The sequence below is a fragment of the Ursus arctos genome, unplaced genomic scaffold (assembly GCF_023065955.2).
Source record: "Ursus arctos isolate Adak ecotype North America unplaced genomic scaffold, UrsArc2.0 scaffold_22, whole genome shotgun sequence".
NCBI classification, from domain to species: domain Eukaryota; kingdom Metazoa; phylum Chordata; class Mammalia; order Carnivora; family Ursidae; genus Ursus; species Ursus arctos.
In genome coordinates, this window is record NW_026622897.1 from 23296010 (window position 1) to 23323260 (window position 27251).

General features: G+C 51.6%; 1 protein-coding gene across 2 annotated transcripts; it reads left to right on the forward strand.

Moving 5' to 3' along the window:
- Positions 1-513: 513 nt before the first annotated feature.
- KCNJ5 (potassium inwardly rectifying channel subfamily J member 5) lies at positions 514-27251 on the forward strand. Of its 2 annotated transcripts, XM_057316715.1 has the most exons (4): positions 514-768; positions 20070-20163; positions 20816-21754; positions 24921-27251. In XM_057316715.1, the coding sequence occupies exons 3-4, from the start codon at positions 20818-20820 to the stop codon at positions 25241-25243; spliced, it is 1260 nt and encodes a 419-aa protein (XP_057172698.1). In that variant the 5' UTR covers positions 514-768; positions 20070-20163; positions 20816-20817; the 3' UTR covers positions 25244-27251. The 2 variants fall into 2 exon arrangements, with proteins under 2 accessions (XP_057172698.1, XP_026361022.3); XM_026505237.4 differs by lacking the exons at positions 514-768; positions 20070-20163 and having other exon boundaries at positions 20788-21754.

The following is a 27251-nucleotide window of genomic DNA, read 5'->3' on the forward strand; positions in this document are numbered from 1 at the left end:
ACCCGCAAAACACGCGCGCTCACCCATATGCACACGCTGGGACTCACATAGACACAGGTGCATGTCACACACGCACACGGGGGCGCTCTCACACACGCACGCGCGGGCGCTCACACAGACACAGGTGCACGCTCACACACTCACACGCACGCTTGCACGGATCTCCGTCCTTTGCTTCTGCACTCTTACCAGAAGCACCCCCAGTACCACCGGCCCGGGCGTAGCAGGGAGGGGGACGCGAGGGAGGGGAGAGCCGCCCGCCCCTCCCCTCGGGTCCTCTCTCCCCCTGCGGGACCCCATTCATTCAGAACCGGCCGAGTCCCGGGACCACCCGGGCAGCCCGCCCCGCCCCCGCCCCTCCCGCTCGTGCCCGCGGCCTTTTAAGTCGGTTATTACACATTATTACACTCAGAGTCGTTTGTACTGGGGCCGAAGGGGAGGAGAGCCGGGAGAGAGAAGCGGGAGGAGGGGAGGAGGGGGAGAGAGAGGGAGAGCAAGGGAGAGAGAGGGAGAGTGCGAGCGTGAGCAGAGCCTCCCGCTGCCGGAAGAAGGGAGTGACTGAAGGGGCTGGCGAGGGAAGGGACAGGATGGCTTAGAAGCCTCCGGCCACAGGACCCCACGACAGGGAGGAGCTCTAGGCAGAGTCCGAGGCTGTGGTAATGGCTGGGGCTGGAGAGTCCCCTCGAGGGCCCTGAGCGCCTCTGCACCGCCTCTAAGGGAGGTCCAGAAGTTAGCATCAGTGGGACTTGGAAGCTCGGATCTCAACAAGTAAGTTGTCTTCTTTTCCTTCTTCCTTTTCTCCCCAGCTCACTGGTTCTGGAAGGCGGGATGTGCACTCTCAAGCTGCCCATTGCCCCGGCAGTTAGCTTTGCCAGGCACCTGCCACTTGGGGAGCCCACAGGGACAGCGAAGGGCTTCGGGCGGGTTTAAAGTTCAGCCAGGAAATCCGAGCTCCCCAGAGCCCGCAGGTGTCACGGGCGCTGGGAATTGAGCCTTCAGAGGGCTGTAAACACGCAGTGCTGATACCAGAGCTGGGGTACACCCCCGGGGTCCTGAGACCACCCTGCCTGCTATGAGAGGCTAAGGCAGTGGGGGTTGGGGGACATCATTCCCCTGGGTAGCAGCTCTGCCTTCAAATGGGGGTGTAGAGGGCTGGGGTGGGGCGGTGAGCTCCCTCAGAGCCTCTGACCCTCAGCTTACTCTTGCTTTCTTTTAAGTCTGGCCAAATTGGAAACGTGGCCTTGCTATTTCTGCCCTCCTTGCCGCCTGCTCACTTCCTGCATGCCTGCCTATCTCTTTTTAAACATCCTTCCAACTGTTCAGAAAGGCCAGGAGTCCTGGCCGCAAGGGCAGGGACAGGGAATAGGGAAGACCATCATTACTCCCCTTCTCCCAAATCCATGTGTCTCCCTGGAGAATTGTCCGTGCTTCCCATCACACAGGGCTGCCCCGCCTCCTCCCGGGACTGGGGAGCAGCCTCAGGCAGTGGGACCGGGTCTGGCCCCGAAGTTCCAGGGCCTAGCCTCAACATCAGGTCCGGAAGGCTAGCCCAGCCCTTGTTCTGAGAGCCCCTTTCCACCTCCAGAAGAGCAACAGGCACCCGGATGTTTGCTTTTGTCCAAATGTGCCAAGGGCTTTGCTCCCTTTCGATCCTTTTAACGGGAGAGATTTTTACATCTTTATCCTACAGCTAAGCAACAGCCACTCGGTGATTCTGGGTAACTTCTGGGAGGTACACAGCTTCTAAGTGAGATTCTCACCTGGGTCTGACTCCAAAACGTACCTTTTTGTCATCGGGCTCTCTGGTCCGCAAAACACTTTTCCAGGTGAGAAAGCAGCAGGGAAAAACAGCTAATATTTATGGAACCAAGACTGACCAGACACATTCCTATGAGTTCATCTGGACACCAGTCCTGTGGGGTGGAGGTCATCCGCCAGCTTTACGGATGAGACCGCAGCTTTAGAGTTCTGAGCAGAAATAATGGCGAGCTGTTACCCTCTAAACCCTGTCCTCTGACTTCAAAGCCAGACTCTTTGCACTATTAAACACTAACCCTGAAAGGTGTGCTGACCTTTCCCCAATCCGTGCCTTTTCCTCCAAGCCAGGTGTAAATCCCATCAGCGGGTTGGATGAGACCGTGAGGCGCCCTAGAATTGGGTGGAAGGACCAAGCAGGGTGGATGGTGTGGGAGCTAGAGGGAGAGGCCCTTGGTTGGGCTCTGACACGAAAAGCTTAGTCAGGCTGCCTGGGATTTTAAAACTATTGATCTGCCCCGAGACGGCCTCGCTCTGCTTCTTGGCAATAATATTAAGAAATGGTCATTATGGAATGCTGACTGTGTGATACTGGGCCTTTTGCGGATGTGAGGGGATGTTTCTTCTTCCTCCTGCTCTTCCTCCCAGCCTCCCCCGACCTCACCTCATCCCAATCCTATATCATCCTGGACCCAAACAATCTGAAACTAAATTCACAGAGTTGAGACTTACAGCCTAAGGCAAGAAAAAGACAACCTTCTTTTACCTCGGAAGGAATGTGTTGGGGCGTTTATTAAGTGTTTATTACTTATTGGGCTCCGTTTATTAATTATGAGGTTGATAATAAATTATTACAACAGCCTAAATGATCATAACAGCACCAGGGCCACCACCGAAAGGGGAAACACCAGGTAGGGAGCTGGTCTGCACATTCCACAGGACAGTGCTCCCCAGGTCCCCTCAGCCATGTTCTGGGTACCCTACCCAGCCCTCCGACAGCGAGGGGACCACTCAGACAGACTTCTCCTGTCCTCTCCAAAAGCCACTATAACCTGCTGGTCCACCTGCATTACACAGAGAATGAATGAACTCCATCCAGCGAGCGCTGCCTCTGGAGGAGAGGACAGGAGGACATGTGAGCAGAGAGAAGGGGCTGGCACCTTGAGCTGGCCAGGGCTGTCCCAGAAACTGCTGCCTTCCCTGAGGAGGAGTCCCCCGGGAGAAGCCTCTCGTGGGTACCCCCTAGTCTGCAGGCATGTCCCCTGGGAGCCCAGCAGAGACATCCGTGTGGCTCCGTCACAGACGTTCTCTCTGTCCCGCTGTCCCCGGCTGGCTGTGCAGCAAGATCCCTTTGAGGCTTCCTGCCAGTGCCTGCCTGGGTTTCTCAGCCAGGGATGCGGGAGTTGAGCCCACAGCAGGGAAGAGACAACTAGAGTGCCCCCTGCTCCCCTTCCCACTTGCTTTGCAGATGACCGCGTTCTCATTGCCTTCTGCGGTCCAAGCCGCAGATGGGTGTTGTGGGCACCCACGTCCTTGCAAATGGTATCTACTTCTGTTTCTTGTTTTTAACTCAGTTCTGCAGCCATTTAGCTGATCGCTTAGCATGTGGCAGGAGTAATTAATTTTTGAAAACCTTGGAACGTGATCATTCAGGCAAGGTTATGTTTTTCCACTTCAGAGCATGAGTGCCAAAGCTTACGTTTTCTGGGCGATACGGATGGAATATTTAGGCTGGGGTTGGGGAGGGGGGAAGTACCATGGAGAGAAAGGAGGAATCCTTTAGGTGGTTCGAAGGAGCCATTTTTAGATTCAACTTTTCCCTGTGTCTGAGCTACAGACAGGCCTCGGAGAGCTGACAGTGTTTCCAAGACAGGGACCATCATCAGATGAGCTTTGTGATAGTTGTCAGCCACGGAGGAATTTTTCTGTTTTTCCTCAAGACAAGAGAAACAGCATGGAAGTTCAAACACAAAGGATTGCAGTGCGGCATTTGAAAAAAACACCTGAATGTCTTTCTCTAGGAGACTTGTGGGTGGCTTTCTCTGGGATTATTTTAAAACTGACGGGACAGCTGGCCCTTCCTGAGACCCTGGCTGCCGAGGGACAGAGCCATGGCCCCTGCCAGTGCCACAAGCTTATCTAGTTCCTCCTACCTTGACATTCTGATAAGTGAGCTATTCTAGTCCACAGAGCCCCGGATGACAGCAACCCTTGCCAACAACCGTGTTAAGTTAAATGGCAGAGCCAAACCTTTAACACATGACCCTGGAGATCCTGGCTGGTGCGTAAATGTTAAGTTCCATTATCATTCCAGACCAGAGCAGGCTGAGGGGCAAAGGTCAGGGATCATCCGACCGCTTTGTCAGGTGGCTACCGCACTTCCTGGTCACCAAGGGTCAACCGATCTGGTGGCCAGGGAGGCTAGGGGCCGGGGCTGGGGAGTCAAAAGGGAAATAAATGGAGGGGGAGGAAAGGAGAGATCACGATAAGCTTTTAGACTCTCCTTCTCCTCCTGTCACTTGGTTGCTGGATGCCAGGTGTGCGCCCATCCCTATGTCTTCTTTCACATTTTAGGCTCCTTACCTGAATCTCACGTAGGCCCTAATGCCATCGTCCTGCGTTATCTCTTGCTGTTCATAAAGGAAAAGGAGGGGGAGGAACTATGGCAGACAAATGCCATCAGGGGCCGACCCTGCGTCCTGTGTATTTTACCCTCACAGTCTGTCCCTCCCAAGATGGTGCTTTTGAGTGTTTGATGCTCTGAGTCTGGCCAGGAGGAGAGGCAGAAGAGTAAAAGAGACGAGGTATTGTCTCTGGTCCGGCAAGCTGGGCATCCAGCAGGGATACCAGATCCCACAGGAGCCCAGGTCCAAGAGTCCCTGACAAACAAAGCTTATGGCAGCCAGCTACCCTGGGCTATCACAGACGGCAAGGTATGCAGGCCTCGCAGCCCCAAATGACCTGTCATTTCAGAAAGTTGCCTTCATTGGACGAACCTAAAAGTCGCTCGAATATTCCTTTAAACGTGGGTATGGAGTTCCTACCACAGGCCAGACCGTGTGTAGGAACCTGTGTTACAAGACTGGGTCCTTTACACCCCCTGCCTGCCCGAGCTTGGAGCTCTCTCTGAGGACTGACTGAGGAAAGCAGATGTGCCCACGGATATGTTACAGGATCAGGGATAAGAGCCATTGCAGAGAGACAGAAGGGCCAAAGGAAGGCCAGGGAGAACCAGGGAAGGCTTTCCAAGGGGGCTCGAAAAAACAGTGAGGCGCAAGAGAGGAGGGAGCCCACGGAGGGAGCCCACGGAGGGAGCCCACGGAGGGAGCTTCTGTGGCTCCGAGGCCGGCCTCCGCTCGCCCTGGTCCTTCCTTCCATCTGTGTGAATATCCCCTGATTCTTTCCCTTAAATGTTCACGCATAAATGAACATTTCCATCACAGCAAAGATCTCTCATGTTGCCCTTTTTTATAGCCAAACCTGTTCCCCACCTGCCCCACCTCTTCCTTAGCCCCTGGCAGCCATGAATCTGCTCTTTCTATAGTGCTTGTCAGCTCAAAAATGTTATATAAATTGGATCCTATGGTATATAACCTTTGGGTTTTTCAATCAGTATAATTCTCTGGAGATTCATCCAAGGGTGTGGGTGTGATATGTCAGTGTGGTTGTTGAATTTGTTCAACTATTTACCCTTGAAGGACATCTGTGTGTTGTTTCCAGTTTGAGGCTATGATGATTACAGCTGCTCTAAATACGGGTATACAGGTTTTTGCATGAGCATAAATTTTCATTTCTTTGGGATTAAGTGCCCAGAGCGGCCATCCATGGTTCACATGGTAATCCTATGTTTAGTTCTTTAAGAAACTGACATGTTGGGGCGCCTGGGTGGCACAGCGGTTAAGCGTCTGCCTTCGGCTCAGGGCGTGATCCCGGCGTTATGGGATCGAGCCCCACATCAGGCTCCTCCGCTATGAGCCTGCTTCTTCCTCTCCCACTCCCCCTGCTTGTGTTCCCTCTCTCGCTGGCTGTCTCTATCTCTGTCGAATAAATAAATAAAATCTTAATAAAAAAAAAAGAAACTGACACGTTGTTTTCCCTTCCCACCAGCAATGTAGGAGCGACGCTTTTTCTCTGCATCCTTGCCAATATGCGGTGTTGTCACCATTTTTTATTGTAGCCATTCTGGTAGGTGTGCAACCATATCTCATCGTGGTTTTGCGTTCCCCTAATGGCTCATGATATTGACCATCTCTCCATGTGCTTGTTTGTTCTCCGTATATTTTCTTTGGCTAAATGTCTTTTCATGTCTTACACGCATTTTCTAATTAGATCGTTTGTTTTACTGTCGGCTCTTGAGAGGTCCGTAGAGTTGCGAGGTATTAACCCTTGTCAGATACGTGGTTTGCAAACATTTTCTCCTACTCTGGAGCTTGTCTTTTTATCTTAACAAGGTCGTTTTCAGCAAACACTTTCAGCTTTGATGAAGTCCAATTTAGAAGTGTTTCCTTTTATGGATGAGGTTTTTAGTGTCGGGTCTAAGAATTCTTTACCTGCCACAGATCCTGAAGTTTCCCCCAGGGTTTTTGGGGGTTTTTTTCCCCTAAAAGTTGTATAGCTGTACCATTTACATTTAAGTGCATGATTCATTTTGAGTTAATTTTTATATAAGGTTTAAGACTTAGTCAAGTTCATTTTTTTGTCTATGGGTTTTGTCTATTGAATTTCTCTGGTGCCATTTTTACTATAAAGATGGTCTTTCCCCCATTGAATCCTTTTGCACTTTTGTAAAAGACCAGTTGGGTATATTTGTGAAGGTCTGTTTCTGGTTTCTGGGTTCTGCTCCATTGATCTATGTGCCTATCTTTCCTCCATTATCACACAGACTTAGCTATATAATAAGTTTCAAAGTTCAGCAGACTGGGGGCACCTGGGGGGCTCAGTTGGTTAAGCATCTGCCTTCAGTTCAGGTCATGATCCCAGGGCCCTGGGATTGAGCCCCACATGGGGCTCCCTGCTCCGCTAGGAGCCTGCTTCTTCCTCTCCCACTCCCCCTGCTTGTGTTCCCTCTCTCGCTGGCTGTCTCTCTCTCTGTCAAATAAATAAATAAAATCTTTAAAAAATAAAAACAAAAAAAATAAAGTTCAGCAGACTGATTTCTTCCACTTTATTCTTTTTCAAAATTGTTTCACCTATTCTAGTTCCTCTCCTTTTCCATAGAAATTTTAGAATAATCTTCTCTACATCTCCAAAAAATCTTGTGGGATTTTGATAGGAATTGTATTAAGCCTGCATATTCAGTTTGGGGAGAACTGGCATCTTCACTGTATTGTATTCCAGTCTATGAACATAGTATATTTCTTCACTTGTTTAGATATTCTTTGATTTCTTATATCGCTGTTTTGTAATTTACAACAGTTCTTTCTGATCTGCCATGAACCAACACTGCGACCTTGGGCATATCACTTGGTTTCTCAGACCTTCAGTTCACCCTCTGTAAAATGGGTATAAGAACACTTACCTTGATACGGTGTGGAGGTTATATAAGACAGCAAAGGACAGGTGTCTGACAGTACGCGCTCAGTGAGAGATTCCCTTTGACAGATCCTGTTCTGTTCTTTCTTTTCTTCTTCCTAATGCTCATTTCTGATGCCCCCATTGACTTTCACTTTGTATTCTTTCCATCCTTTGTTTCTTGACCTGCTTTCATGCTCAACTCTTTAATTCCCATGACTTTATTTATTTCTTACTCTCACTGGCTTTTCCTGTTCATTCATTCTCCCATAATATTTGTCTCATTCCTCTTTATTGGAGCATTTGGGACATTCTTTTTCTTGTCCTTAGACTTTGAGAGCGACTCTAGAGCCAATTAGCTTGGGTTTCAATCCATGCAAACACCAGCTTTGGGGCAGTTGGCTCACCCTCCCTTATGCCTCAGTTTCTTCGTCTGTAGAAGGGGGGAAACAGTACCCATCTCATACTTTTTCTGAAATATCTAAATGAGTTAATATAGGTAAAGCATTTAGAATGCAATCTGGTGTTTGGTGAGCCCCCAGTAGGTTTCAACTCTAATAGGTTTCTACCGGGATTTTACTTGCTGTGCCCTGTTTCTCTGGTCTTTTCTCCCCATTCACTCACCTTCTGTCACCATCCCTTCTTTTTCTTTTTTTTTCTTTTTAAAGATTTTACTTATTTATTTGACAGAGATAGAGACAGCCAGCGAGAGAGGGAACACAAGCAGGGGGAGTGGGAGAGGAAGAAGCAGGCTCATAGAAGAAGAGCCTGATGTGGGGCTCAATCCCATAATGCCGGGATCACGCCCTGAGCCGAAGGCAGACGCTTAACCGCCGTGCCACCCAGGCGCCCCTTCATCCCTTCTTTTTCACTTGTACATAAGTACATTCATATTCACATTACCCGGCTTTCTCATTGCCGTCTTCTCTGTACCTCTCCGGCCTCCTCTTCTCTAATCATCATTGATAAATTGGCACCAGCCCAGGAAATCTGTCCCTTGGGCTGTAGACAGGAAACAAGTGGTTTTTCATTTTGATTTAATTATTAATCTCCTTTATTATTTAATGCAGAATACATACTCACAGAGCAGGGTTACAATGAAGAGACTGTATTATAAGCGCGCTGCTCGCTTTCAAAGAGATAGCGGGCTTAAAAAGGAAAAGTACTGGGTAGACAGATACAAATGTGGGGAAAATGGAAAATGAACTAATTTGATTTTCATGCCCTTTTATTCACAATTTTTCAGACATCATCCGCAGGGGGCTGGGTGGGTGAATTGGGACTCTGGTCAGGAAGCCATGGCCTAGTATTAGGAAGAACAGCCATCAGGACCCCTCGGCAGCCTGCCACACAAATGAGAACCACGCGGGTTGGGCACCTCAGTCACAAGCTTCCAGGCCTGCTCCCTAGAGGCCCTGATCGATAATTAGGTACAATAGGAAATGTTAAATTGCTGGAAAGGTACTCACGACATGATTAAGACTCTCAACTCTTATATTCCATACCTTGCATTAGGCCCGATTTTGCCCTTTTAAAAATTGCTGGGTATATTTGGACTCCCTGAAATATATTCAAATAGATCTTTTAAGTACCATCAAAATGATCTTTTTGTCTCTGTATTTTCTCCAAAGAACTGAACTCCACCAGCAAATACTACATCTGTCGGCTCCCGTTTCAGACAACAACTCTGTCATCCTTAAAAAAAAAAAAAAAAAAAAGAACCCTTGAGTGAAACACCATTTAATCCTTCTCTCTTGGCTTTTTAGCTTTATCATGAAGTGTCAGTATTTTTGTTTCTTTAATGACAAAGCAAGCATGGGATTAGTCCACAGCCCTTCTCCTAGAGTACATGTTTCTCTGCAGATATCCTAAAACGATGCATGAGGTTTTATTACTGCCTTAGAATTGTGGTGCCAAACCCCCCAAGGATACAATTTGAATGAGCAGCCAATTATCTTCCTTTGTCTGGGCTGCCCAAGGCTCTGAAGGCCCCAGGCTCATCTTCTGGTGCCCCTGGTGGCATTGACTGGCCCCCTTCACAGCGCAGCCAGAAAAGTCAAGGCTACCGTTAGGCCTATTGTTACATTGGTCAGTGTTTATATTACATAAAACTTCCCATTCAGTGTCGCTAAGTCTACAATGTCACCATCTTGGGAGCGAGTTAACCAGCATTTGCGTGCCCTGGGTAAGCCCCAACTCGCCAGCTAGAAAGTGGGATTAATACTATAGGATTCTCATGAGCCGATCCAAGAATTCTGAAAGAGCCCCTAGAGAGATATCAATTGCTATTATTATTCCATTACAATTCCATGTAGTAATAATAATACTGCTTTATTTCATATCTCATACCTGGTCTTAGCCTGGAACAATGCAGGTTAGGGAACCAAGTGCCTCATACTACTATTTGGGAGGGCAGAATTTTCCCAAAACAATGGGAGCTATTTCATGAACATTAGGATTCCCTAGGATATTTACATTTTTTACATAGGAAAGAGACCCAGGGTGGGGACCTCAGCAGAAATGTGTCGTTCAGGGCAAGACAGGTGGCCAGGAAAGTCAGGATTATACTTCCGAACAAGGTCACACTCTGTTTGGTGCTCTGGACTTGGGTGGATGTCAAGTGGGAAAGCGGGGAGCGTGGGCTCTGCAGGTCGGCCGCCAGTCAGCCCAAAGCCGGGTTCGGCTCCTTCCCTGCCTTCTCTGACTCTCAGTCTCCTTACCTGTGTAACAGATACGCTGTACTTACCCTACAGTGTTGTTGAGACGATGACGTTAACATACAAAGGCACCTCTTCAGAGACACACACACACACACACACATACAGACTCACACTTCACTTCCTGGGCTATTCTGCAAAGAAAAACAAGAAGTCAGCCTCACCAGCTACAGGCAACAAATGGAACACATGTTTAGAACAACAGCAGAACGAGTGTCAAGGGCGTCGAAGGGCACAGAAGGGACAGATGCTCCCCAAAGGGCTTGCTCCTGTCAGGGTGTCTCCGAGTCAAAACTGGGGACCGCTGAGTGGCTCTGGGAACAGCCTCAGTCCTGCATCCCTACCCCACCCTGACTTTGCCCTAAATAACAATCCCCCTGGTGCCGAAGGGCCGGATACAAGGGTGCCCCTCGGAGGGACAGAGGCAGCCCTAGGATGGAGGCCGGGATGTCTGGGCTGGGGAGAGGCGTGCGAGCCCTTCCCTGGGCAGGGGCCAGTCTGAGCCGGGCCGATGCAGGGGGGCCCTCGGCGCCTGAGGCCTCCTCACCCGCCTGACACAGCTGCTGTCTTGCGGTGGCCTTAGCAGCTAAGCCATCAAGGACATGGTGTGCTGGGACAGCCGCAGTGATGAAGTGTCCTATCTGACACAGCCCATTCCTCCAACCAGCCTGTCCCTGGCTCCATGCTCCAGTGAAAGCCCTTCACTGTGCTCCTGGCGCACGCACCGCCCTCACACAGCCCCCAGAGACCTTCACATTCCAGAGACAGGGGTGCCAAAATTCGCTCTGGCTATGGCAGATCTCTGCACAGTCCCCGTTATGGGGCATTCAGCGTGGAGCAGAGCTACAAGGATGCATTCCCCGAGCCCTCGTGGGCCCCTGAGAGTGAGGGACACCCTGGCCATAAAACCAGACCCACATGGTCTAACCCTACTCATGTCAGAGCCTCACAGGCCTGTTATCCCAGGATTCCCTAATCGCTGGTCATCGGCAGCCATTACAGCTGAGCCAGAAATGAGCTTGGGAGGTGACCGGACCCATGCTCCTGTTCTTACAGCCCTCCTCTGGAGAGAGCCCCTTCCACCTTCTCTGAGGCATTTAGAGTCAGAAATTTCTCCCCACTGAGAACCGCTTCCGCCAGGATGGAAATGGAGGGCTGCAATGCTTGTCCAGGACTCTACTGGCTACAGCATATCTGCCAAGGGTGCAGCTGGGGAGGACCAGGCTGCTAGGCAGAAGATGTAGTGTAGGAGTGCAGAGGGGTAGGCGCCTGGGTGGCTCAGTTGGTGAAGCGTCTGCCTTTGGCTCAGGCCATGATCCTGGGGTCCTGGGATCGAGCCCCACGTCGGGCTCCCTGCCTGGTGGGGAGCCTGCTTCTGCCTCTGCCCCTACCCCCACTCATTCTCTCAATCTCTCTCTCTCTCAAATAAATAAATAAAATATTTTTTAAAAAAAGGAATGCAGAGAGGTCATGAGAGCCATCCGCACAATGGAGGGGACCGGGGAGAAGGAGGCTGTGGGTGAGGAGACAGGGCTCGTCAGGACCGTGGAAACCAGACGGGCGGGCGCGGAGGCAGCAGCCCACACACCTCTGTCTGTGCTGCGGTGTGAGTCCCAGGTTGGCCCTCCGGCTTCCTCGGTCCTGAGGGCTGACAGGCTGTGGTCGTGGAAGACCGGTTAGCGAGGAGAATTCTTTGGCGCTACCACAGCTCTTCGCACCACGCCCGGCACAGCTCAAAGTCCAATCCGACGTGTCCGTGTGAGGAAGAAGCCTGTCCCCGACTCAGCAGCCCCGAAGTATAAGCTGGCAGCTGACAGACTGAAGCTGACTCGCAGATACAGTTTCCTTGATTAACTCGCTCGTTCAAAAATTGTCCAATTAGTGGTCAATGTTGACAAAAAAATTTCAGGCTTAAAAGTCTTCACTTCTAGCTTTTCTGGAAAAAGAGAGAGGAAGGTCTTACGGCAGCAGCCATGAGCTCTTGCTGGACAGTAGTGGCCCCGTCAGGAGGCTCACCTCGCCTCTGTCCCCATCACTCCCTGTCGGGTCCCCCAAACCCAGAGCACATTTTGATTGTACTTCTCTGCTCATATAATTGCTTTACCCAGAATAAAGAGAATTTTATCTCAAAATCTTTTTCTCTATCACAAACCTGAAAATGAAGGTCTAAGCAGAGCTTGGATTGGAATAAAAAACGGGAGAAAGGATATTATCTGTACACGACCAGTATAATGAGCACGTCACAGTGTGTCTGTGTCGAAAGAAGCCAGTCCAGCCCCCCCCCCCCCCGAGCTTCGTAGACACCAGAGTTTGGTACCAACCTCGCGGGTTCCGGTTACCGCAGCACATGCCCCCCCACTCAGCCGGAAAGTTCTGGTATTCACCCCACACCTGGCAGAGGGAGACACAGTTGAGATGAAGGAGAATCACTCTTGGTGGAAGCCGTGGCTGCTGGTTATAGCTGTCTCTTCCTTGTGAGGGGTCATATTGTCCAAAGACAGACATTTCTTTTTCTTCTTTTTTTTTCTTCCCTTTTTAAAAAATTTAAACTCAATTGACTAACATATAGTGTATTATTACTTTTATAGGCAGAGTTCAGTGATTCATCAGTCTTATATAACACCCAGTGCTCATGACATCACGTGCCCTCCTTAATGTCCATCACCCAGTTACCCCATCTATCCCCCCTCCCCTCCAGCAACCCCCAGTCTGTTTCCTGTGACTAAGAGTCTCTTATGGTTTGTCTCCCTCACTGATTTTATATTGTTTTATTTTTTCCTCCCTTCCCCTATGCTCTTTTTGTTTCTTAAATTCCACATATAAGTGAGATCATAATTGTCTTTCTCTGATTGACTTATTTTGCTTAGCATAGTACCCTCTAGTTCTATCCATATTGTCGAAAATGGCGAGATTTCGGTTTTTTTGATGGCCGAGTAATCTTCCGTTGGATACAAGTACCACATCTTCTTCATCCATTCATCAACACAGACATTTCTGGGAGTGGAAGAAGCACTCGGGGATTACACCTGAACAGGTGTTAGCCGAGATGTGTGGACACCCTGTCTCCTTGGAACAATTAGGTGCTTATGAGGGGCAAATGTTGCCTTGTTGGAAAAAGTCAAGGAGGCGCTGAAAGCCACAGCCCGAGGCACTCTGAAGGCAAGCAGGAGGGTGGATGGAAGGTACAGCCCCCTCAGGAGGAAAAGGGAAATGGCTCCGGGCAGCCTGGGCACGTCGGGCAACACAGCAGCAAATCATGAACTGATTTCATGACACAGACCCGGCGTGTGTCCCTCTGGCAGTCTCCCAGGTCAGGCATTTCAGGCCTGACCCCCACCAAGGCTCAGATCCACTGACAGCCTGGTCAAACCCTGCAGGGCTGAGGACCCATAACCTCAGGGGCAGACCTAGCTGAGTATTCAATGCGACAATGCATAAAAATCACCAGCCCAGAGACGGCACTTCAGGTGCTCAGTACTGGAGCTTCTCACCGCAAGCAGGCTCCGCTCACCGCACTCACCACGTGCCTTCTCCACCGAGTCTTTCCAGATCCTTCCTCACTCACCGTGGTGAAGCCAAAATAAGAACTTGGTCTCTCTGTCACTCTCTACTGCACTGACCGTTGGCCTGTGTGTTCCCCACCAGACCGTGAGCCCCAGAGGGCAGAAAAAACAGCAGTGGTCCCCAATATCAATTGCTATTCGAATCCCCTGGGTCAGGGTCTCTGGGTGTGGGACCTCGGCATCAGCATGGGGTCCAGCTCCCGGCTGATTGCAATGTGAACCCACTGTGGAGAAGGCTCGCAACTCAGAGGACCAGCGGCATTAACAGGGCTGGGAGCTCCTCGATAAAATGCAGGCTCCAGGAGCTCCAGACCAACCTGATCAGAATCTGCATTTGAACGAGATCTCTGGGACTGGGAAGCACAGGAGAGCTGGAAGCTTTGATCTACCTGGTCCTGCCCCCAGCGCCCAGCGGAGTGAGAACTTGTAGCGACCTTTCGGCGGGGGTGGGGGGGGTGGGGGGGGTGGGGGGATGGGGTGGGGGGGTGGGGGGGTGGGGGGGTGTCACTGATGGAGGGAAGGAGGGAAGGAGGGAAGGAATCCGTGTGTTACAGTTCCCAATGGGCTTTCACACCTACTATCTCATGTGCTATCACCCAGATAGTTTTTGAACTCGGGTTCAAAAAATAAAACCACAAAACAGGCAGGAATTAAAGACTAGGTTCCCACCTAAGTTGATAAGAACAAATAGTAGCTACAAAATGACTGGGCTTTAAAATAAAATACCCGATGGGTTTTTAAAGATTGATTACTCTTGAGCTCTTCTGCCATTAGACTTCAGAATGCACTAAGGTTTTTTTCTTTGTTTTTTAAAGGATGGTAATTTTGAAAGCCAGGAAACCAGGACTGGCCCCCTGGCCGGAGCCAGCCCATCAGTGTGGTTTGGGCACAGGGACTGGGGGGCTGGGGCCACCGGCTGACCCCCCTCCTTGGCGAAGTGGGGCTTGGACCGGAGCTTCTGGGCTGGGAGCTGGTGGGGTTTTGCTCTCCCCCAGCCCTCCCCGCCTCCCCAGCCGCTAGTTCCGAGGTCAGGAAGGGCAGCTGCCGTGGCTGGCAGGGAACTATAAGGCAGAGGACAAAATTGCAGTTTCCAACATTTTGTCCTCGGGCAGACTGCTGAGAAAAGGAGGGTCACGGAAAGCCCCCTGGTCTCTTCCGAGATCGGCAGTGGGAAGGTGGCTGGGGTTGTGCTGGACCCCCGGGGGGAGCCCAACCCCATGTTGCAGGCACCCCCCCCCCAATTCTAGAGACTCACAGATCCCCGCTGCACCGGGGGTCCCCTGTCTGGGTCATCCCCCCCTCCTCTTATTCTTCTGGCTCCTGCCTCCAGACCGAGGGAGGGGACTCACGGGGACACAGGAGGAGAGGAGCAGAGGATCCAGCCTCTGCAGGGCAGATCCTCCTGGATCTTAGCACCAGAACAGCCTCTGCATCCGCGTAGAAGAGCCACAGGCGAAAGAGTTCTTAGAAAGTTCTTCAGGCATAGCCTCCTGGGGATCCCAGAGAGACTGGAGCGAGCTGGGCACTCCTCTCCCCGCAGCGATTCTCACGCATTGCAACCACGGTGGGCTCTAGAGAGCGTCCTGCAGCCGCTGTGTGACTGTGGGCGAGTTATCTAAGCTCTCCCCCAGTTTCCCTCTTCGTAGAATAAGACAGTACCTCCCCGTGGAGTAAATGAGGCCGTGGAAGCAGGATGCTGACCCACACTAGGCACTCCAGAATTGCTCGAAGCTCTCCCGTCCCACCCCCACAACTCCAGCCCTGGCTGAAAAATAAATCGGAGCTGCGGCCAGCAATGCGCATGCGCCTTCTTTCAGCTTCCCCCGCAGCCCTCCTTGGTTGGCGCCGTCATCATCCCCATTTTGCAGAAGAAGTGACTGAGGCTTAGAGCAGTAACGTCCCCCAAAGTCCCTCAGCTCAAGGTGAAATCGGAAGATGAGCACTCTGATGCCAGAGTCAGCTTTCCTAACTATTTATTACCTGGTTCCCCCTTCTAGTCTATGTTAGACTTTTATTTCTGCCATGGCCAATGACCACAGACTAAATGGCTTAGAACAACACCCAGTTTTTGGCTCGGGGTTCGTAAGTAAGAAGCCCAGGCATGCCATGACTGTGTTCTTTGCTCAGGGTCTCACAAGGCTGAAAGCCAGGTGTCAGCAAGCTGCACGCTCCTCTGGAACTTTAGCTGCTGTGGTTGGGGCAGAATTTAGTTCTCGGTGATCATAGGAGGAGGTCCCTGTTTCATTGCTGGCTGTCACATGGGGTGCTGTCAGCTCCGAGAGGTCACCGCATTCCTTGCCACGTGTCCCTCTCCATCTCCACAGCTAGCAAAGAGCCTCTCCCTCTCATCTCATTCCTCTCATGCTTCCGATCACCTGCTTCAGGGCAAGCCCAGTCCCCTTCAGGGCTTCCCTGATTAGGTCTGGCTCACCGCAGACTTCAAGTCAGCTGTGCTGTGACATAGCCTCATCATGGGAGTGAGTATCCCATCCCCAGGTCCGGGGGCATATACAGGGAGTTTATTTCGGGGGCAGGAATCATGGGGGCATCTTGAGTTCTGCTGCCCTGTGGGTTCCTTCTCTATACCTGGCACATACTCCTTTGATAACACTTTTAATGCTTCCTGCTAATCTTGAAGGTCCTTGAGGGCATTGGGGCAACCACTTTGGATTGTTTTCATATTTTAACAACCAGTACAGCCATATAGATTCCGTAGAACAGCATACAAATATCTAGTCTGAGATAGGAGTATATTCTCCTCCATTACCTTTCCTCCAACCTCATCTCGTATCCCAAATCCTCGGGAAGCAGACATTGACCCAGCAAATATAAGAGAGAAAGGAAGAAGTCGTTAAGGATGTCTGCGATCCTCATTTTTGCAATAGGGAAATTGAATCTGAACCAAGACTCCCAGGGGTGCCTAGGTGGCTCAGTCGGTTAAGTGTCCATCTCTTTATTTCGGCTCAGGTCATGATCTCAGGGTCGTGAGATCGAGCCCCACATCTGGGTCTGTGCAGGACGTTGAATGTGGAACCTGCTTAAGATCCTCTCTTTCCCTCTCCCTCTGCCCCTCCTCTCCCAACCCCCCTGCAGGTTCTCTAAAAAAAAAAAAAAAAAAAAAAAGACTCCTAGCCCAGTGCTCCATTCAAGAAACCCTGCTGACTTCCAAATGCAGTTTCTATCAAGATGCTGTGTCCACAGGCTCCTGACTTTCTAGAAAAAGCACCCCCCTGACACAGGGCTTTCTACACTGTGTGTGTGGCGGGGGTGTTTGGGAATTCTTTTTTTTTTTTTTTTAAAGATTTTATTTATTTGACAGAGAGACAGCCAGTGAGAGAGGGAACACAAGCAGGGGGAGTGGGAGAGGAAGAAGCAGGCTCCCAGCAGAGGAGCCTGATGTGGGGCTCGATCCCATAACGCCGGGATCACGCCCTGAGCCGAAGGCAGACGCCCAACCGCTGTGCCACCCAGGCGCCCCTGTTTGGGATTCTTAAAACAGCGGTCCGCTTGCAAGGACGTCAGACCCACTCACGCATCACCTAAAATACAATTTCCTTTGATTTTGCCTCTTTTGATTCTTTCTCCGTTTGTGTTTCTATATCAAAGAGTTTAAACCACTCTGCTGGACTTCAGGCTCTGTCTACCCAAGAGTTTTAATCATGTCCGGGCACGCTTCCTAGTCCCAGACACAGGAGAGGATTCCAGATGAACGGCAGCACCAGGCTTGATGAGCTTTAATGGGATGTGCTCCCGTCAGTGCCTTTCCCTGGTCCTGCAGACAGCAGCTGTCACCCTTGCCTGCCTCCTCCAGCCCAGAGCCTTTCCCCCTGCCTCTCTCCCCGCAGGCAGTTCTGCTCAGACACCTGGGAGCAAAGGGGGCAGTTGCTAGACTATAAACCACACGAAGGCTGGGTTTGCGTTCGTCTTACTCACTGCTGCGTCTCCAGCTCTCAGCACAGAAGCTGGACATTCACGGTTCCTCAACTAATGCTTGCTGAATGGGTACATAAATGAATAGAATACATCTTGAAAATCTGATTCAAAAGCTCATCTCCATTGTCCCTGAAAATTCTTTTTGAGATAATGGGCTCACAGCACTGGAGGCCAAGATGTCTAGAGTGGGCATTTCACTTACTCTTAGGGAGAAATCTGGGGAGGGGAGGTTCTATACCCGTCAGCGTGACGCCCGCCCGGCAAGTGACCCACTGGGGCCTTAGATACTTGACTTAGAGGCTCCGTGTCTCTTTCTTCATCCCTAAAATAGGGATTAGAGGGGCATTGCGTTAAGTTTCACTTCAAGGAAGAGTTTATGAATAGATATTTACATGTATATTTATACTTACATTTGTATTCATACAGTCTTGCCCTAGGTCCTCATAATGGCCCCAGGGCTGGAATGGCAGAAAATATTATCTGGGGTTTATAGCAGAGTAAACTGAGGCAAAGAAAATGAAGACTATTTTTCCTTGGGTCACAGAACACGTTTCTTGGAAGCTAAGCTAGAACCCAGGTCTCACCCTGGGCTGAGCGAGGAAGAACTTCTGCCGATGATTCTAGCACGCTTGGAGGATGGATGCCAGTATCAAATCAGAAGTGAAGCCTTTCCCTGTCTGCTGGACACAAGAAAATTCTCCCATCTTGACTGAGGTGTCCTAGAAAACCTTTCTCCGTCTCTAGGACAGTGCAAGGCTTTCTCCTACAAGAACATATGAAAGTATATTTAAAAATAAAGAAGGAAACAGTGCAGAAAATCAGCAGAAAAGCTATTTCTCTGGAAGAGCTGAGGGCAGAATGTGCTTTGCCAGGTGCCCTAACCAGTGACTCATTCTTGCCAGCACTGGGCCTGCCCTATCCAACACCGGGGGCTTGGGGAGGCCCCCCAAACACCAATCTGGATTCCAACAGCTGGGATCCCCAGGAGCCCCCAGGGCATAGGGAGTAGCGGCATTTCTTCCCCTTTCTGGGAATCCCTGAGTTCTCTGTAAACAGTCTCCGACCTACGGGCAGAGAAAAATCATGTTTGGGATTCTGCAAAGCAGCACCAAGTATCCTGCTCCTCGTTTCATTTATCTTTGTAACTGCCATGTGAGGGAGCGGGGAGCAGGTGGCCCTGTGCAGAATGGGAAATGGCCAACAGACGTCCGAGACAAACAGCCCTTCGGATGACCCTTCAATATGATATTTCAAAGGTTACCTTGAAATCACCACAACCACCAAGGCAGCAAAGATAAAGGTCTGCCAGGATCATCTGAGTTTCCACGATGGGTGAAATCTTCCTGCATGGCTTATAGAACATTCATCCGGGTTGTTCTATCAGGGACACTTTCCAGGGAGAGGGACTACCTGTGAAATTAAGACAAGCTTGCTTATAAAGATGAAGGGCTGAGTAATAGCATCTCCTCAGGTGAACTCCCCCAGGATCAGAAGCCCCTAGAACTTTCTGGAGTGACCAGCTTATCAGTCTAAGCAGGAGCCATGGAACAGCAATGTCTGCTGGCCTCTGCATGGTGGGTACTGGGAGACCCCAGGCTGGAGCCAGAGAAACCTAGATTCAAACCCTAACCCAGACACTGAACTGCTTGAGCTTCCTCGTCTTTGCCTGAAGATTGGAGGGATAATAGCAGTACTTCTCTGATACCCTTGTTGTGAGGATTATAAATGAGCTAATGGATATAAATTCCTTAGCACAGTGCCTGGCTCGTGAACGCTCAGAAATTTAAGCTGTGATATTAGCTGTGGAGATTCTCGTGGTCTTTCCTAGCTCCATCAGAGTCTTAAAGTATTTTCAACAGGAGTGAGCAGAATATCAGAAAAACAGCGGACTCTTACAGGTGTCTGGGTGTTTCTTTCAAGTATGGCATATACTCCAAAACATGGTACAGCCTTTTTTTAAAGTTATTTTTTATCGAGATATTTAATTGAGATAACTGACATGTAACATTCTATTAGCTTAAGGTGTGTAACATAATGACTTTGATATAGGTATGTTTTGCGAAATGATCACCACCATTAATTTAGGTAACATCCGGCACCGCATATAATTATAATTTTTTTCTCATGATGAAGACTTTGAAGACCTACCCTCTCGGCATCTTTCAGATATACAGCACGCTGTTGTTAGCTATAATCGCCACGCTATACATTACATCCCCAGGACTTAGTTTACAACTAGAAGTTTGTACCCTGTGACCATCTTACCCATTTTGCTCGCCCCATATACCCTCTTCCTGGCAACCACCAACCTGCTGTCCGTATCTGTGAAATTGGCTTTCATTTGTTTGTTTTTGTTTCCACATATAAGTTTACAGCCCTTTGGAGATCCTTAGGGGCATTAATATCTAGTCCATTTCAGTTTTTTAGAGGGCAGGGGATTACTGTGTCCAGATTTTTAATGGTGGGTCTACACAGCGATTTGTCATATCAGTAAGTGCTCAGACAGCCACAGACTCCCCCCTCAGACAGTAGGAGTGACCACATGGTGAATCAGACACTCACTGCCTTTTCCTTTCTGTCTGCTGCTAAGATCTGAGACACAAAGAAAAGAGACAGGGAGATATAAAGAAAAAAGCTCAGGCTCTGGGCCCCGTGAGCAAGAATCCAGATATCAGCTCTGCCAGGTAAGTGTTTGGTGGCCCAGGTATCACTTAACCACTTACCTCTTTGGGACTCTTATTTATTTTCTTATTTATTCAACAAGTGCTTTTTTTGAGTACACAGTATGTTCCCGGGCTACCTGCTGGGTATTTGGAATGTATGAGGGAACAAAACAGACACAACTGTGCCCCGTGGAGCTTACCTTCTAAGGGAGGGGGAGAGACTTCTAGAAATAAGCATGATGCATAAGCAATCAGTGGAGATCAAGCTCCAACTCCAACCGGTTGCTGCGATAATGAGTGACAAGTCTGTGTATCATGCATGGACGAGATCAGGCACTTAATAAATTGTTGCAATAATTATTTTTTTAATTGCTCCCAGATTTCTTAAATCCTTTCAACACAACGTGTAGTTTGCACTACACATTTACTTATGCAACAAACAACTGTTGAGCTGCTATTACGTGCTTGAACCTGTCGTAGGCACCAGGGATACAAGCAAATAATATATAAAACCATGGTCCCTGCCTTTGAGAACTCTGCAGTCGGTTCCACTCTTCACTAGACGAGAGCCTTTGAGAGCACAGAGGCAGGAGTGACCTTGAAGTCTTGTGTGTCTGTGAATCAGCACAGTCCCCTTCACTGATGATGTCTTTTTTAACTCAACGCATCCCAGCCATGGCTGGCGATTCTAGGAATGCTATGAACCAGGATATGGAGATTGGAGTCACTCCCAGGGACCCAAAGAAGATTCCCAAACAGGCCCGCGATTACCTCCCCATCGCCACCGACCGTACTCGTCTGCTAGCGGAAGGCAAGAAGCCCCGCCAGCGCTACATGGAAAAGAGTGGCAAGTGCAACGTCCACCATGGCAACGTCCAGGAAACCTACCGGTACCTGAGCGACCTCTTCACCACCCTGGTGGACCTCAAATGGCGCTTCAACCTGCTTGTCTTCACCATGGTCTATACCATCACTTGGCTGTTCTTCGGTTTCATTTGGTGGCTGATTGCTTACATCCGGGGTGATCTGGACCATGTTGGTGACCAGGAGTGGATCCCTTGTGTTGAAAACCTCAGTGGCTTTGTGTCTGCCTTCCTGTTCTCCATTGAGACTGAAACCACCATCGGGTATGGCTTCCGGGTAATCACAGAGAAGTGTCCAGAAGGCATCATACTCCTCCTGGTCCAGGCCATCCTTGGCTCCATCGTCAATGCTTTCATGGTAGGGTGCATGTTCGTCAAGATCAGTCAGCCAAAGAAGAGAGCAGAGACCCTCATGTTTTCCAACAATGCGGTTATCTCCATGAGGGATGAGAAGCTCTGCCTCATGTTCCGGGTGGGTGACCTTCGCAACTCCCACATTGTGGAGGCCTCCATCCGTGCCAAGCTCATCAAGTCCCGGCAGACCAAAGAAGGGGAGTTCATCCCCCTGAACCAGACGGACATCAACGTGGGCTTCGACACTGGGGATGACCGTCTCTTCCTGGTGTCTCCACTCATCATCTCCCACGAGATCAACGAGAAGAGCCCTTTCTGGGAGATGTCTCGGGCCCAGCTGGATCAGGAGGAGTTTGAAGTCGTGGTCATTCTAGAAGGGATGGTGGAGGCAACAGGTAAGACGCTTTATCCTCCTTGGCCACAGAACCCTCCCACATGCTGGGAGCTTAGGCCACCAGGACTGGAAGATGGCTGAGAATCCCAGGATTCTCAGCCAGCCCAATCTGTAATGGTGATCTGAGGGGTATCATTATTCAATCAAGACGGAGTAATAACAACAGCTAATGTTTACTGCATCCTCTAACTTCTGGACATAGTTCTAAACTTTAAACATATAGCATCGCCCTTAATGCCTTCCCACCCCCTGTGAGATGATGTTCAGGTTATAGATAGAGAAACAGAGGCACAGACACGCAAGGCATTGGTCTAGTTTTGTCCAAGAGCAAGTCATAGAGCCAGGATGCCTGTGAAGGCAGGGGACCCCAAAGCTGGCCCTTGCTTTCAACAGGCTACCCTGCCCCACCCCATCCTGGGGCATGTGTCTTCCCCCTGTATTGAGAAATACAGTGAAACAGGGTGCACAGGCTTCTTCACAGCAGGACTCCGTGGTGTCTCTACGTGCCGCGAACCACTCTGTGAGAAGAGGCTAGTGTGTGGCATTTCCCAAACACGAGGTTTCCCAAAGTCACAGAATCCTCTTTTTGAAGAGATGTCTACACCCCAGGCCTGTGGGAGCAGCTCTTCTGGCTGCCTGCCCTCTGGAGAAGGCTGCCCTGAGCCTCCCTGGGGAAGGCTGGCTGAGTGAACACGGACCCAGCCGAAAACAGTACACCTGCTTCCACATGGGCCCAAGCACATGACCTCTTTGTGGCCAACCCAGCACCTCCCTGCTCAGCTACCAGCCCTCACGGGCAGCTGGCAGCCAGGAGCTCCCACCATTCCTCAAAGGCCAGGGGAGCCCACGGCCAGCGGGAGCACGAGGCCCCAGTCCCACCACTGCTGCCTGAACTCCTGGGGAGAGGAGCCCTCCAGCGGCACCCTGCACCCCGCTTCTTATTCCTTTTCTTCCTCTTGCCATCTTTTGTCTGCTCTTCACCCAGTAGACTGAACACTTGTAGAAAAACTCACTCAGGCTCAGAATGATACATATTTTTCTAATTCTTGGAACGACACCGCAGGACCACGCCAGCCCCATTTAACAGGCATAGACGCTGTGTCGCCCAGCTTCGTGTTTGATTCAGGTCTTTTCACTTACAAATCTCGAGCTTTGAAATTTCAGGGGCCTGTCACAAAGATGGCCAAACAAGCCTTCCTCACCTCTTGGGAAGCTGGTTGCTGCGTGGGAAACTCAGACGGGGCATCCACAGACCTTCTTATTCGGCTGGAGCCTGTGGGACCTGGCTGGGGGCGCCAGCAGGCTCCGGGTACTGGCACGGAGGGGGCTGCTCGGCCATCTGCTGGGAGCTGGAGCCTGGCCAGGCAGCATATGGTGGCAGCCGAGGGAGCCCCTGGGGCCAAGGACAGTCAGGATGCAGGAAGCCTGCGGCAGAGCTGGGGGCCCGCAGGTCACGCTGCCCTTGGTGCCGGGCTTGGGATCAGAACACCAGCTGAGTTTCTGGGGAGAAGAGAACCACTCTGAGGCCACAGAGGAGGGGTCAGGTCAGAGATGTGGGGACAAACAGGAGAGTTGTGCCTTATACTCCCCCCCATGCCCTCACTGCCACCCCCACCGTGGAGAGATCAGGTGGTGACCCAGCTGAACTGGTCCCTCCCCTAAGTATCCTTCAAAGTCAGTGGCCCCCAGGTGCCCTGCCCTGTCTAGTTGACCTCCTCCCCTCCCGTGACTGCAGGGAGCCCTGGGAGACAAGGGAAGGAAAGCCCCCACCCACATCTGTTCTCTCCTCCACGACTTCAGTGGCTTGGTGGCCACATCACAGAGCCAATCATGTGCTGTTGACGCAGGTTGAGTTTGGACTCTCACGGCTCTACCATAACTGGCCCGTGTGTGTTTGGGCAAGTTGCTTAAGTCATCAGCAAAATGAGCATAATACATCTCACGGGGTCGTTGAGGGAGTTAGAAGATTCGATGGAGTATCATACGTAAAGCACGGTGCCTGGCCCCTACAGGGGCTTCTTTCCTTCCCAAATGCATGGGAAGATGACTGCCAGGGACACGGGGGCGGGGGGGGGGTGTCTCTCGCTGGGGGGGAGCACTGCCACATCCCAAGGGGTGAAACGGAACAGGAAGGCCTCCAGGAGCTGTGGCCCGCAGGTTCCGGTGGGGGTCCCGCTGTCTTTCCTGAGGCCCCCGAGCCTGCAGACACCTGGTCTGGGTCTAGGCTGATCAATGCTCAGCTCGGGCCTCTACGCCTCTGCCAGGCAACGATGGGGGAGGACTGAGTGGAAGGGCCTGGCCCAGGCCACACCCTGGGAACAGAGAGTAGGCTGCAAGCCCACGGTGTGGGGGGCACCTCGGGGGTGCCCAGCACTGGAGCACAAGTGGGTGGGAAGTAGCCTTGCACTTGGGTCTGTGCACAAGGCCCCCACCAGAGAAAGCCCACCCTGGGAAGCTGGAGCCGGCTTCTCGTTCGTTCCCAAGAGCACACGCCAGTACCTTCCTTGGCCGGAAGATTAAATATCAGCAAGCTGTTTTCCTGTGACCCCAAGCACAGAGGCTCCCTCATCCATAAACAAATCTGCTCTCCTCCCCGGAGAGAAAGCAACACCTAAAAATAACATAGGCAAGCAAGGGCTGAGGAGACAGGGAATGGAGGCATTGGAGCATGCTGCCATCAAGGAGCCAAGGGGTGTGTGTGTGTGTGTGAGAGAGAGAGAGAGCGTGAGCAAGGCTTCTGCCCATATGTGTCTACCCAGAACAATCCCTGTGTGTCCTACAAGACTGTCAGCTTCTCTACATTCGCTCCATGTGAATTTATCTTTGCTCAAACCCTTTCCCTGCCTCTTTTGTGTCTCAATCTTCTAGACCTTAACGCTGTTCTCAGGAACCATGTCCCTGGTTCTGGCTCTTCCAGAACCATCCACTCCAGTCTCTAGGAGCCTACTCCAGAACCTCGCACATTGGGTTCTAACCTTCCGCCTCTACCACACCTTGAGCTCCTTCGGGGCGAGCACTGTCTCATGCAGCTTTGCGCCTCCATGGTGCTTAGCACAGGCAGAGCTACGACAAAGGCCGGCTGGCTGGCTCGCTGGCCGGCTGGACCCGACGGACAATGGACGGCTGGCAGTGGCTAATGCTAACACCTGTGCCCTCTGTTCCCGCAGGCATGACTTGCCAGGCACGGAGCTCCTACATGGACACAGAGGTGCTCTGGGGCCACCGATTCACACCAGTCCTCACGTTGGAGAAGGGTTTCTATGAGGTGGACTACAACACCTTCCATGACACGTACGAGACCAACACGCCCAGCTGCTGTGCCAAGGAGCTGGCAGAAATGAAGCGGGAAGGCCGGCTCCTCCAGTACCTCCCTAGCCTGCCCCTGCCAGGGGGCTGTGCTGAGACAGAGCTGGATACAGAGGCTGAGCACGAGGGAGAGGAAGAGCCTGAGGGTCTGAGTGGGTCCCGGGAGAACAGGGGCTCTGTGTGAGGACTGTACTCACCCCAGAACCTCCTCTCCCTGGCCTCTGAGCCCAGCACCAGCTGCAGAGCAGGGGGAGGAGGGTGTGAATGAGCTGAGGGTGCAGTTTGGGGGGCCCAGGAGCCATCAAGGCTCTGTGGGGAGGAACAGTGTATCCCGTCCTGGAAGCTCCTAGCTCAGGCCTCCCTGAGCAGGTGGCCCCCTGCCTGGGCCCCTGAGGCAGTGCTGACCTCTTTCCTCCCAGCTCCTGTCAGCACGGCTCAGGGCCAGGCCGGGATGGGGTTCCCCACAATGAGAGTTACAGGGTGGCCTCTGTCTTCATACACACTTCCCTCTGCCCACTGGCCGGGGTCACCTCCCTCCTTGGGTCTCAAGACCAACCAGCAGCTCTCCTCCAGGGGCTGACACCTAGAGAGGGCCTGCCCCTCATTCCTACCGCCCTGAGGCTTGTTGTGGGTTCTGCCCACCTGGAAGTGCCACCCCCTGGTCCTAGGGTGAGCTCACAGACTTCATGGGTCAGGGTCCACGCGACTCATGCAGGCAGTTCCTCTCAGCTCCCAGACCAGTGTCCACTTCCTGAGAGCTATGGAGGACCAGGCCCTTCACTAATGGTCCGTAAGCATCTGTGAAGCATGTGTGTCTCCTCTGCTGTGTTCCACGTGTCATGTGTAGCCTACCAGATAACCGATATCCTTAGAGTGACCCTCAGAAGGTGGCTTGGGCCACACTGCACCCCCAAGCACATGTAGAGCTGTCGTCAGCCACGTCCTGGCCATTCCCGACCGCACCGTGGCCCGCTGCTCCCACCCAGCGAAGAAACCAGTGACCTGTTCTTTTCTGGTACTTTCAGCCCCAGAATCTCAAAGTACTTATAACCTTCACTGTAGCTCTCTTCCACCGCCTCAGCCTGGGGTGTGATCCACGGAGAAAGCTGGGGTTCCGAAGGCAAGATGAGCCAGTCAGAACTGAACCGGGAGTGGGGAGAAAAACAGAGGGGCAAGGAATTAAATGCTTAAAATAAGCATCCCCACCAATCATCGCGGAGATATTCTGACTTCAGCTCAGCGCCCCTATCTGGGGGAGGCAGATGTGAGGCACAGTGGGGGTGGGGGGCTCCTGGGTGTGACCTGGCCTTCAGGGCCAGCGGAGAAGCCCCTGGGCCTGCTCCCTGCAGGCTGGGCCAGGAGAGCCCGGATGAAGCCTCAGAAGAGGGAAGGGGAGGAAATGGGTGAAGGCAATCCATGGGAGAATCGGGCAGCCGGGGAGCCTCAAGAGAGAAAAGAGAAAAGAGCAGAGAAGAGCCTTAAAAAGGACAAGTTGCAGAGGGCTTTTCTTTTCCAGTCTGGAGGCCCAGGAGGAGGACGGGCGGCCGGTGCTGACTGTCCTGTCAACGCGGCGCGCCTGGTATGTGTTGCCGCAGACAGGCTCCTGATTAGCGGACCTAGACCTGGAGACAGATTGCAAACGTTTCCTGGCCACAGAATTATGGAGTCACAGAATTATGATTTTCACAGTTCTCAGCTGGCCTTCGACAACGGAAGCATTTTCCTGCTTGCTATGAGGTGCCTTCCCTGGGAGTGAGAGAAGCAGCAGAGTGAGGCAGAGGTTAAGGCCGCGCAAAGGGGACCTCAGGCCCACATGCCCTCAGGCTGGGTGTTCTAGGTCCAGGGGCTGGTGAGAGAGGAGGCAGGCAGCCTGAGGTGGGGAACTGCCTCTCGTGGGGCTGTCATAGCAGAGGAAGGGGATCCTTGTGCTTGGACACGTGGCCTGGGTCTTGAGAGGAGGGGCAGGGACACAGGGAGAAAGCGGGGCTCTTCCTGCCCGGGGCACGGGGCTGAATCTTGATTCTAGGCATTTTTTTCTGTGGGGAAGCAGGTCCAGAGGGAATGGGGAATGCACTGGAATCCTGCCCCCATGGAAAAGGGAACAAGGCAGCCTTGAGCACCTGGGTGGGGAACTGCATGCTATCAGGCATCTAGGGCCAGCAGTCCCTTATGAAGATGGGGTGCCTTGGGGG

Excerpts from the sequence above, each read along its gene's own strand:
- KCNJ5 (XM_026505237.4), top strand. The coding sequence starts at position 20,788 with ATGTCTTTTTTAACTCAACGCATCCCAGCCATGGCTGGCGATTCTAGG. Across the intron at positions 21,755-24,920 it reads AGGGATGGTGGAGGCAACAG|GCATGACTTGCCAGGCACGG; the intron begins GTAAGACGCTTT and ends CTGTTCCCGCAG.